Below are 12,480 nucleotides of genomic sequence, written 5' to 3' on the forward strand. Positions count from 1 at the left end.
CTAAACAGGTTTAGAATTTGGGATACTTCTTCATGTGGTGAGAGAAACTTCATGTGCACATTAGTCTATGCGTGCAAACTTTTTTTCAGAAAAAAAAAAAAAGAGCAAGAAGAATTTTGATTTCTGCAGGTATCTACTCCCTTGCTGGTAGAGTCACAATCCATAATCAAAGTCTTGGGAATTGTTTAAACAAATCAGATAAAACAAATTACACTTTCATGTGCCCTCACTGGCTGAAGAACCGGGGCTCCAAAATATACCCTGATATTTTGCAGCATGTTGTCTGTTCTTGGCTTCAGGCAGTAAGTGCAGAGAGAACTGCAGTGTGTCTTGTGCCTGGCAGGACTTACTCTTCCCAAAATTTACATCTTGGCTTGCTGTCTGGGTTTTCTTGGGCTTTGTGCTTTTTGAGGGGAGCTTCTCCTTCATTTTCCATTCTTCATTTTTGAATGGCTCTTTGCACTATGATCATGACCTGAGCCAAAAAGGAGGAAAACACAAATCCGTATCAACTACTATGAAGTTACTACTTACTAAAAAGGTACATACCTTTGGTTTCCTTCAGAAGAAACTGTAGTGTTATGGCAGAAACATTTCCTTTACTGAAGGAAAGCCACAGCATGATTCAAAATCTAGTACTAAAATGTGGAAACTTCAGCCACAGGCACAGGACCTGGTTTTACTGCTCCAGTGATATGATATTCTATTGTCACCCTCTGGAAAGGTTAATTCTATCACTTCACAGAATCAGACCATACATCCCTTTATGGCATGACATATGACAAACAATGAACGGATGGCTAGAGCCCCTCCCAACAGAAACTGCAGAAGGATAGTGCTGGGTTAGAGGCATTATCCTTTGCCATTAGGCTGAGGTTTTACAAGCTCTTTCCCCTGGGCTGTTCACAAAGAGGTTAACAAGCTTCTGAACCTCTAGTACTAGTCTCAGCTGGGAAGCTCCCTGAAACTGGTTCTGCTATCTGCCACAGAGTATCAGCTGCTGCTGAACACAGGAGTCTTCCAGCACTCCTAATATATTCCTACCATCATCTGTCTTCCGTCTTTCAGTACCTTGAGATAGCTAGACCAAGAAACCCAGAAAACACAACTAAATTCAATTCTGTGGTGTATTTTGAACAGAACAGTAACTGAGAAACCTTTAAAATACTGAAACGTGTTCTCTGCAGACTTGGAGACACTTTTACCATTGTGTTTCTTCATCTTCTGGGAGACCAGACTAAAGCTGGATGAATGGAAATTTTTTCTTGTGGATAGGATGGTAGCACGGCACACACTTTTTCCTGCCTCCTGTGGCACCGATGGGTTTTCATGATTGCCTTTAGCATCATGGGTGAGACTCCCAGAGCTGAAACATACAGCAGTCAGGCCAGAAAATATTTTATTTACACACAAATTAATGACAAGATATACAGACAGATGAGCATGCAGAATAGAAAATCCTTACAGGTAAAATTCCTGCTACTTTAGTCTGAATAATTTCCTAAGAATCATATGAGAAAAAAAAAAACAAAACGAAAGGAAGTAATTTACTGTATTTCAAACTGCAAAGAACCACAATGCCATCATACTATCTTAAGGACACGACTGCCAATATCATGTAGCCACTACACCACTAACCCTTCTGAGTCAGCCAGAAGTACCCATGATAGAAGCAGCAGAGGGTTAGCTTATCATCACAGAAGTAAAGACAGACATCAAAGACACTTCTTTCCTGTCTTATCAGGGAAAAGCCTAAAATTTTCCAGTTGGTATAGCAAAGTCTGAGCTGTAAGGTGCAAAGAAGGTGTCCCTGAAATCCCTTAGTGTGAGCAAATTCATATGTATTATTTCATAAGGTGTTTGTGGCAAGATCTTCTGTCATCTAACTAGCTGGCCAACTCCACTTTGCTCTGTTACCCAACAACAGCCACATGTACGTACATTTGGTAAGACACATAACATTTGATGCTATCAGTAGGTGGGTACGTATGAAAGTAATCAATACTGATCATCAGTGTTACTGCCACAGGGGCTTGCACACCGTAAGAGTGTACAACCTTCATTGTTCATTGCCAAAGCACCAGAATCTAGAAGTGAAGGGAATGCACTAGCAATGAGCTATGCACCAGCACCACAACAATACTGTTATATTAATATACTGTTATATATTAATATTTTAAGATATCCAACTATTCTAAACTAGTAAATGTCTGTTTTGGACTGTTTGTGACACCTAGCCTGGCTAGGCCTTTATTTTCTTACCTTTGCCCTGTTTCTTAGTAGCTGCATGTCCCTATCTTCTTCCCCCTTTCTCCCAAGGCAGCAGCAATCATCCTTTATTCCAGAAAAGCACCAGGTCAGTGCCTGTGAACTCGCGAGTCCAGCAAAGCTGGGGAAAGAAGCTTCAGCTATGTGCTGAAGGAAGGGGTCTGTGCTCCAGATGAGATGGAGGAAAGAGGATTCTCTGCTTCTCTGTGGTGATATACCTATATCTCTAAGTGATAAACTTCCACTGCAGCCTCTACCATGGGATGAAGTGGCCAGTGACAGGTGTCTAGTTTATGAAGAACAATGAAGCACAATGTCAGAGGAGCAGAAAAAGGAGGATCCTGGATTTGTAGAGAAATCAGGATGGGTTCATACTCTCACTCCTGCTCTGTGATAAATGCTAGAAACCTGCAAAATATAATAGTATCCTACCTGAAATCCTTTCCTACTTGTTTGGCACAGGCTGTAATTGGCAATTTTACTGTAAAAAGAAGAAACCATAAAAATATTGAAAGTCATCTCTTAAAAAGAAAGCCAACACAATGAAACATCCAAATTTTGTCTTAGCCAGTTCAGACTCATTAACTGGCTGAGGTTGATACAGTTACCTACAGTAAGCAGACATGGCTGGACTTTAAGCCATTTACTCAGATGACTACTTGTGGGGATTAAGACTTTCTTCATATTGAGCAGGTTCTAACTCATGTGCCCACCTCCCCTTCTTCATCTATTGCCTAATAAAGGCTGTTTTGGGATAAAGACACTCTAGGTAGCTCCCACTGAAACTGTTCCACTATGCATAGAACTGTAAATCAGGAAGTGAAGGTGCCAAAGGCAACGTGGTTATTTTGTTTTGGTATGCAGGCAGCTCTGTTGAAAAACATGTTCTCACTCCTAGTGTCTGCTCCACAGAAAGCAAGTGTCTGACATTCAAATGACACTGGACTAGAGTCGTAACAGACATCTTGAGAGAACGAGTACTGTGTCGAGCCCCACTGGCCAAGCACAAGGGTGGGAGTGGGAGAGAAGAGCTGGTGCCAGCCGACTGATCTTGACAGGTGATATGTGTTCATGAGCTGCTCAGCTGATGGCCACATCTCCTCAAGTGGCAAAACCACTGCTGCAGCCCAGGCCCCTGGCCTCTCTCTCAGCAAGACCTGACCTGGCAGATGCAGCTTACCAGCCAGCACGGCTCAGGTGAGCTGCAGCTGGCTTCAGTGCTGCACTGCAAATACCCCACCTGCAGGGCACAGTGAGGGAGGAAACTGCTGGGTAAGGTCCATGATCAACGGGTGAGATGAGCCAGGTCTGACAGTGTATGGGAAGGTATGTCCCTTGGACATAAATATTTACAACATTTTGAATCTCCTTTTATTCGAAGTGAAGAGGTGCTTTATATAGCTGATACTGAATTCCATTAATAATTCCATATTTAACCAACCTGGCCAAAATAAAGTAGGGAGGGCAAAACACAGGAAAACCCTCCAATTATATTTACATAGGTTTAAAAAAATACATTAAGAATGAACACAGGATACCCCTAATCAATTAATCCAGTCCTCTCCTATCACAGGCAAATCCTTCCTACAAACTCTTTCACAAACCAAATATTCATCTGTTAGTTTTCCAGCTACCATGCTACTTTGTTGGGGTTTTTTTTAAGTTCTCCAGGGCAAAACCAAAGTAGTCATAACGCAGAATAGCTCTGGGTGCACGTCTGAGTAAAAGAAGACAGGAATTCAGAACCAAGTACAAAGTCAATGCTAAAACGTATAACATGTCAAAGCATGACACTGTTAGATTTTCAGCACCCAAAGTGCCACCTAGTCCAACATGACTTTGAGTGTTTCCAGGGATGGGGTTTCTACTACCTCTCTGGGCAACCTGTTCCAGTGTTTCACCACCCTCATCATAAAAAATTTCTTCCATATGTCCAATCTAAATCTACCCTCTTTTAGTTTAAAAACATTACCCCTTGTTATATTGCAACAGGCCCTGCCCCATCTTTCTTATAAGTCCCCTTCAAGCAATTAAAAGCTGCAATAAGGTCCCTTCCAACCCAAACTATTCTACGATTCTATGATTCTATGATTTTAGGAGACAATTTTCATCCCAGAAAGTCTCATTTCATCATAAAGTGTCTGAACTCTCTTAAGTCTCATAACAAGATGTTATCTCCAGTTATTAAATACTTTGAAGGGTTCTCTTTTGCACTCTTCTTTTTAAAAAAAAATATTTAAAATAATTATGACACCAGAAGTAGTCAAAGTAATTCAGTATTAGTCTCAGAGAAGTTCTACAAAGAAGTCAAGGTAGCTTTTCCCTCCTTTTTTCACATAGGCAAGAACTATATTTGTCCTCATGGCACATAGGCAAGAACTATATTTGTCCTCATGGCACAGTATGAAGATAACTCACACTGAGCTACTTGCTCACTTTGACACCTAAATCTTTCCCAGATTTCCTAGTGCTTCCAATGACACAACTCCTCTGGTTAAGTTTCCTTGGCCTCCACATTTGCTTCTTTCCTTTTGTCTCTACTGAAACGAAAAAGTTCTGGTTGATCCCAATTTTACATAGGATTTGGCTTGCGTTGTTTGACTTCAATGAATGTTTTCTCCTCTAGTTTCTCTGGATCAAATGAACACATTATTACAAACACGTGTACCCTATTGCCAATAGGAGCAAATATTTTTTCACCTCTCTGGAGTTTGCTTCGGGCTCAGTTTTTCTCCAGTGAGACCATTCCCAATCAGTAAAGCAGAGTGTAATAATGTGATGAAGACAGTTTAAACTAAAGAAAAATGATCTCGTCCAAATACTGAGACTGGGTGAAATCCCAGTGTCCTGGTTTTGCTAGGATAGAGTTAATTTTCTTTTTAGTAATCAGAATAGCTGTGTTTTACTTTCAGTGTTTCAGTTCAGAGAGAAGAACGTATCACGAGAAGAACGTTGATAACAGTACTGGTTTTTTTTTAGTTGCTGCTGTAGCTCAAGGCCACAGTGTTTGGCTACTTCACAGCTGCATTAGGACTGGGGGGGGGGGGGGGCGGGGAATAGCAAAACCCAAAACTGGCATCTGGTTGTGCCAATGAAATATTCCATATCATATCCCGTCATGTCAGTATATTAACCAGGGTAGACTGGAAGACAGGGTATTCTCTTGGGGATCGCTCGGGATCACGTTTCCAGGGTTTCGGTTCAGGACCGTCTCGGCTGCGGGATCGTTAGCTGGCACAGGCTGGGAATTGGTCAGCGGGCGGTGAGCTCTGTGTATCACTCATTTGTATAGTCTGTTATCATTGTTGTTATCATTATCATTTTTCTTTTAATTAGTAAATAGTTTTTATCTCAACCCGTGAGTCCTTGCCCTTCTTTCCAAATTCTCTCCCTTACTCCCTGGGTGACGAGGGGGGAGGGTGATAGAGCAGGCTGTGTTTGGCTGCAAGCTGCAAGCAAAAGGGTGAATCCACCCAAACCACCACACCCAGCCAAAGAACTCTGTACTTATCTTTTTGGGACATACTCTTTACTGAGATGTGAGATTATAGGGGAAAAAAATGGCTTATTAGGATTTTAAGTATTAAACAAATATATAATGTTTACCTTTTTTCACTGAGTCAGGTACCTGAAATATCTTATGTTGAGTTTCAATGTGTTGAGTCTGTGAAACAGAATAGAAAGAAGAATGAATTATTAATATTATAAAGTTCCAAAAGACTGAATGAAAAAATGGTATCATCATCTATGATTGGGCCCTTTATGGCTTGTTCAAGGAGTGCACACTAGGTTAGGACAGGAGAAGCTTGGTAAGGCTTCAGTAACTCATAGGAAAAGAGTTAAGAGTTAACATGTACAGATCAGGCTTGTTTTCCTTTTCTTTCTGTCCTGGGTTTGGTTAGACTAGAGTTAATTGTTCACAGGGAACTGGGAGGGGAGCAGCTGGGGCAGCAGACCCAAAGGGGCCAAAGGGGTCTTCCATGCCATGTGACATCATGCTCAGTATTTAAACAGGGAAGTTCCAGGGAAAGGGGGGTACCGGGTACCGCGGTTCAGGAGCCGGTGGGGTGGTGAGCTGTTTGGTTCAGTGTATCGCTTGTGTTGTATATTCTTTCATTAGTACTGTTGGTGCTGTTTCTCCCTTCCTTACCATCCCAGTAAACTGCTCGTGTCTCGATCCATGAGCCCCATTCGTTTAAGTTTCTCCTCCCCATCCCACCGGAGGGTGGGTGAGCGAGCACCTGTGGTTAAACCACCACACTTTTTTTTTGTTTTCTTCTCCCCAAGCATAAGGCAACCTAGGCATTCAGTATTTGACCTGATTTTCAAAGGCTTAAAAAACTCAACAACTTGTGTTCACTTAGCAAGCTGATGGATGCTCAGTATTATAAAAAATATTTAAGTTAAATTCCTTTTCATGAAAGTAAGAACATAACATCAGACTCCACTGTTTTAATCTAGCGTTTTTAAGTGTTAAGCTATGATAAGGTTCACATTTTTTAAAGTTATTTAGGATGCCAAACAGCAACAATGGAGAAGTGATGTTTTTACAAAAGGTTAGATCTTATACCAAATATTCTGATAATGACCTTTTAATAAACTTAATCTCATGATAGTTGCTAGGCTCGCTAATGCTGAGTACTGAATCTCACACTCTGAATGGTAGGAAGGGGCATGATGCAGCTTTACAAATATTGCCAGCACAAGTATTTTGGAGCTGGTAATGATCCCCAAAGTTAATTAAAAAATGCACTCTCTGTTTCCCTAGAATGTCCCGTGACCTTTCCTTTTCTCTTCTTTTCACAACACTCTACTGGACTGGAAAACACAACAGAAAATGTTTTCACGGACTTGGCAAAAGTCTTGTTCAATGAAACTAGAAGTAAAACAGGTCCACCTGAGGGAATGAGGTGTTAGTATTTTGGAGACTGAAGAAGAGCTGGTATAATCTCCAGCTCCAAGTCATATTCCTTGACAGAAAAATCTAAATGTATCAGATAATATATTCACGAGATATAAATTTACCATCTTTTTCTGACCTAGACTTGTTGACGTTGACACTTCATTCACAGATGAAATAAACAATAAAGAACAATGGGCATTCTAGGTCAGCAGCTTTTGGTAACAAAATTGTTTGTCCGAAGTTACAGTGGTTGAATTAAGCTGTCATGGATCAGCCTCTGGTCAAAAAAAGAGCACAAAATGTTTCTACCAGGACAAAAAATACTCACTTTTTTGCTTTCATAACTTCTGTCTTCAGCAATGCTGTGAAAATATTCTCCTGATGTTTTGTTTTTTTTCTGCACAGAAAATGGTACGTAACCATTTTGATTCATGAGGGAAAATTATATTTACAAATAAAAAAAAAAGAATTGCAAATAAACATGTAAACAAGCTGCTCACAATTGAATTCCTTATGCCATTCTGTTCAGCACATATTTATGAACGTGGACACAAACATATCATATTGACAAGGGAGCATGCTTCCTACTCAATTTGGCTTGTTTATTTTTAGTCTGAGAACCTAGAAAGCCAGGCTTTCTCAGTAGTATTAATTGCCACTGCTCTGCTTTTCTGATTTGGGAGCTTCTGAAAAGAAAGACTGGCATAAAATGCAAAAAGCTTGGGAAGCACTGGTCTACCTACTGAACTAATGAAAGCATTAATAAAGCAGTCACAATTATAATGTATATGTACATAAAAATCAATATTACCCATCAAAATATTAATGTGACTTCTTCTTTCTTGCTTTCTCTAGGGAAAAATAACAGTGTTCCTATTTTACATCTGAGTGCCATATAGATTTCTAGGCTGAACATCAGCAAAGTGCCACTGACAGCTACGTACAGCTCCAGCATGAGTATCTGTCAAAAATGCTGCTGTACCTGTGACATTCCTTGCTATTCACCTTTTTCAAATGCCTTTAAGAACTTCTATCAAGAACAACAACAGAAATTTTGTTAAGTCTTTTGATCTAATAACCTTAATTAGACGCTGAAGTGTGACTAATATATATATATATAGGAAAACACACATAATAATGAAAAGGACAAAAGTAAGACACTTCTTGCAGGAATTGTGTTACTGTTCTTCCAAACTTATTTGATAAACTGTTGTTACTTTCTTTATGTAGTAGCAATATCACTCTGGCATGTTTTCTTACTCGTATACATCCAGCAAAAGCACTTTAATTCATCACATGAAAGATGCATGAATGCAATTTGTACAATTTCATCGTTACAGAAGAGGACCTAGTGAAGCTCCACTTAAGTAATATAGTTTTGCAGTGTATACTGGTGTTTAGAGGTATTGGAAGGCATACCCTTACAGAATCAGGCTCTTATGTGGCCAAAGCTGTGTTCAGTCCTGAACATGCTCATTCTCTCCTAAGGCAGGCGGGTGATGGGATGGGCTCTGTACCCAGAGGGATCTCTGCTTTACTGTGGACTAAATGAGTGGCCCATTTGTACAGTGCAGTCACTTTTAAAATAGGGAGGTCTGAGTAATCACTTAAAGCTGTCATTTCACAGACTGCTGAGATCTCCTAAGGGCTTCCTGCTACTGAAGGAGAAAGTCTTTTTTCCTTTGTCCTTGGTCCTGCCTCCCCCACTCCAAACCCTGCCACTTTGGTTCCTGCTCCTAGCTAGTGTTTTTCTCATCCCTTAAACTGGCCCTGATATTGTGTGAGCTGATTTAACTCATTAACTCAGCAGAAAACTATCTCATTCCTTTTGCTGGGTTTATTTTCTATCAGATTAATGTGTTAAATCAGGTCATGGCAGGAACTGAACATCACAGGGATATAAGTGGAAGGAATACACAACAAGGAATGTGGCAGGAGGAGACAAAGGGAGGACAGAAAGTAATTCTTAAATGACTCATCACATCATGTGGAAAGTCTGTCGGGATGAGGAATATACTCATCCATTATTTAGTACAGACCATGAAGTAATTAAGCTTTAACAAATGCTCTTGTATGAGTTCTGTATGGGTCAAGTGTTTCTAGAAAGGCATCCCTGCCTTTCTTTGTCCTTGGATGTTTCTTTTACGTATATTACCAAGCAAGTCCACTAGGTTTAAAGACCAAACTAAATGGATGAGAAACAGTACCCTAAACTTTCTGCAGTGGTCTTCTGCATTTGTCTGGACTTCAGTTATCTAGAGCAGTATTACACCCATCTAATTCTTATTCTGAGTTTGAAAGTCCCCCAAAATCACAATTATCCAACAGGCTTCCACATCTCCCATGTCATCTGGATAAACCTCATTATAGAGCCTTTAATCCCAATCCCTAGGATGAATATCATGCACAGATATTTTGCAAAAAGCAGTTATGAATGAGAGTTATGTGGCAGCCTGCTCAATCTACTGCTTAGTCACAGACATCAGGCCAACCCACTTCCCTTGCTTGTATGTACCATTTATAGACCACAAGGAAATGGTGCTTACAGATGTCAGAAAAAAAAGGAATCAATCCCACTGACTTGCATAGTGAGTGTTTTGACACAAACAAGGCTATTTTTAGCAAATGAAGTGGAACAGCTTAGAATTCTAGGCAAATTTTTCTCAAGTTGCCAGTCCTCACAGCTGCCAGCCCTGTGTCACACCTCCATGCACAGACATACTGCCAGCCAGACAAGAGGAAGTGGGGTAAGAAGGCATGAAAGGCTGAGAAATATTAAAAGGCTCAGGATACTCGGTGTTAACCAGAAAATGCTCCAAATTTTAGAGTCCATTTAACAATTTAATTCTAAAGTTTTAATGATTTTTTTTTTTAATCCAGCACCAGGAAATGTGCCCATGTAGATTTATCATTCACATATGCATAAACTCAATCCCAAAAGTGGAGTTATAAGAACAAACATGACAGAGGGCACATTAAGGAAAAAATATCTCAATACGCATTCCTCCTCTGTGTACTTTCATCAACCCTCTGCTACCTGCCCTTGTACCACGCAAAAGAGACTTTTCATCCAACCCACTACAGTTGTAACCTTCTGTAACTAATATAGTCCTGGAATTACCATGGCATCAGTGGTGGAAATTCCTGCTTGGTTCTTTAGCGCTGAACAGAATAGAATAAATTCCAAGCTGTGGATAAGCATTAAAAGTCAACACCACCCTCACAGCCCTGCCATCAGAAATTACTACCCCCAGGTGGTTTGGATGAGTGGAAAGTCGGTCTGGACTTCACCGTCCTTAAGTACAAAAGCCAGTAGCTTTGCTTAAACTCTGGATAACAGTGGGACTAAGCAGGACTGTTGAACTTTTCCCAAACATGTGTTTTCCATATAACTCCTCTAATGACAAACGCCTCCAGGGAGGGGCAGAGCACATAAAGGGATAGACGTGGCAGCTTGCCTCACCACAAGTGCACTCACCAGATCTTATCTGGCTACATCATGTTTCAAACTGTCATCTCTGAAACTAGATCTAAAACTCGAAATCACACAATTTGTCAACCAGCCCAGTCATCTGAATTGCCTATCTGCATGTTTTGCAAAGTCTTACAGGGGTCACTTCAGTTTTACACAGTCTTAGTGCACAGTCTTGGTACCAGTTTCCTCTTTTTACTGTATTTATGTCACAAACAGGAAGCAAATTAATCCACAGGCTTTCTAAAAGTAATACATTCACAAAAGTTTGATTTGCTTATCTACAGGAAACATCTTTGTCACCAAAATTAACTTCTTAACACCGATGTAGTCTTAAGAAGCAGGCATTCTTTATTACGGCACCGGATGCATGGGGGATCGCTCCACCTACCGTGCGTGCTGACTTGTCTCTACAAAAGCTTCATACTATCAAAACATGCATATTCATTACTTTTCCAAGAAATTATTAACATTCATCACATTTCCAAGAATCCATTAATATATGTAAATGTTCTTTTCGCATGTGTACTGCTCATCTTTGGGGGTGTCCTTTGGTGGTCATGAAACTTTTGTCACTGTGCCCTTTAGCTGAACTTTACCTTTGCACACGCTCAGTTCATCTTTTGGCCTGTTTACAACACTTCTATCTCCACAAAACTAGTTTATTCTAGTATCACTATCTTATGTACTATCTTATTGCTAGGACTCGGCGCCTCAAATCCAGTACAAACTTGACTAGGCCCAGCAGATATGCAACTGTATTTCAGTGTCACATTGTTTAAGCAGAACGGTATGTTCTCTCAATATCATCTTGAGTAATATTATGGTAATCACAGGCACTAAAGAAATGAGCAGCAAGTAAACAAGGACAAAAAAAACATGTTTCAATGAGCTATTTTCAGCAAAACAAGGAAATACAGGTTTCAGGAAAATAAAATGTCTCATTGCCCTCCAGTGAAAGTACTTTGTTAACTCAGGGGCTACATTTGCCTATAAGCTTAGAATCAGGCAATGGGGTAGTCTGATGCTGACAGCACTTAGCACCAGTGTGATGATGACTTGCCTGCATGTGTAAGAGGAGAACACAACTCCAGAAGACTCTGAACTGGATGTCTGCAAAGTATGGCTGACAACACTGTGCAAATGGGCACCATACTTTTTGTGCTTAAAGCTGGTGCCCTCTTTCTCCTCACCCTGACCCTATGTCTGCTTACTCAGCTGTACTGCAGAACCAGACAGGTAGAAAGATACCTTCTTTTGGAACAAAACCACCACCTTCTGGACACTCTGGGTTAAGCTATAGGGAAAATTAATACTATCGCTCTGCACTGTTCATTTAGACTGTATCTCTATAGACTATTGATTTGTTAATTAATATTCTGACTGACTTAATCCTAGGGTTCTTCAAAATTGAGCCTGTTAACTCTAGTAATTCTTTCCCAGTGGCATTCAGGACAGAGATATAAAAAGACAAGAAAAAGTCACAGCATACCTTAGTACCTAGTTTTAGCTGATGTGCAACCAGATCACAGGAGTCTGGGCTGTCGGAAGCTTGACTGCTGTGAAAGACAAGCATTGTTTTGTTTAATTTCCAGATTTGGTGATTGCAAATAGTATTTTGCAGCATTCATTCCAACCATTAGCAAGTGTTTTCTGTAGTAACCCTAGCTGTAGAGATGTGAATGTGTTTTCCACATGCCTGTCTTACAGATCAACATTTTAATTTTACAGACTGTCAGGTAACCTGCAGGAAGTGGGCATCTGTAGTAAGATAGGGTCTGGCGGCCGGAAGATATCGGGCTGTACGGAAAGGTAAGACACCCCCCTCTCTCTCTCC

At 40.4% G+C, this 12,480-nt stretch overlaps 1 protein-coding gene across 1 annotated transcript in view; it reads right to left on the reverse strand.

Annotated features, from left to right (window-relative positions):
- Positions 1–216: 216 nt before the first annotated feature.
- LOC104521837 (cytosolic carboxypeptidase 3) overlaps positions 217–12,480 on the reverse strand; it is a gene marked incomplete at its 5' end in the record, with an annotated part of 23,997 nt that continues 11,733 nt past the window's right edge. Inside the window, 7 exon segments of the mRNA XM_010163956.2 lie at positions 217–443; positions 446–475; positions 1,158–1,366; positions 2,701–2,749; positions 5,875–5,932; positions 7,500–7,568; positions 12,136–12,202. Of these exon segments, the coding sequence (XP_010162258.2) occupies positions 217–443; positions 446–475; positions 1,158–1,366; positions 2,701–2,749; positions 5,875–5,932; positions 7,500–7,568; positions 12,136–12,202 (709 nt within the window).

This window comes from Antrostomus carolinensis, unplaced genomic scaffold, assembly GCF_000700745.2.
Source record: "Antrostomus carolinensis isolate BGI_N321 unplaced genomic scaffold, ASM70074v2 scaffold6223, whole genome shotgun sequence".
NCBI lineage: Eukaryota > Metazoa > Chordata > Aves > Caprimulgiformes > Caprimulgidae > Antrostomus > Antrostomus carolinensis.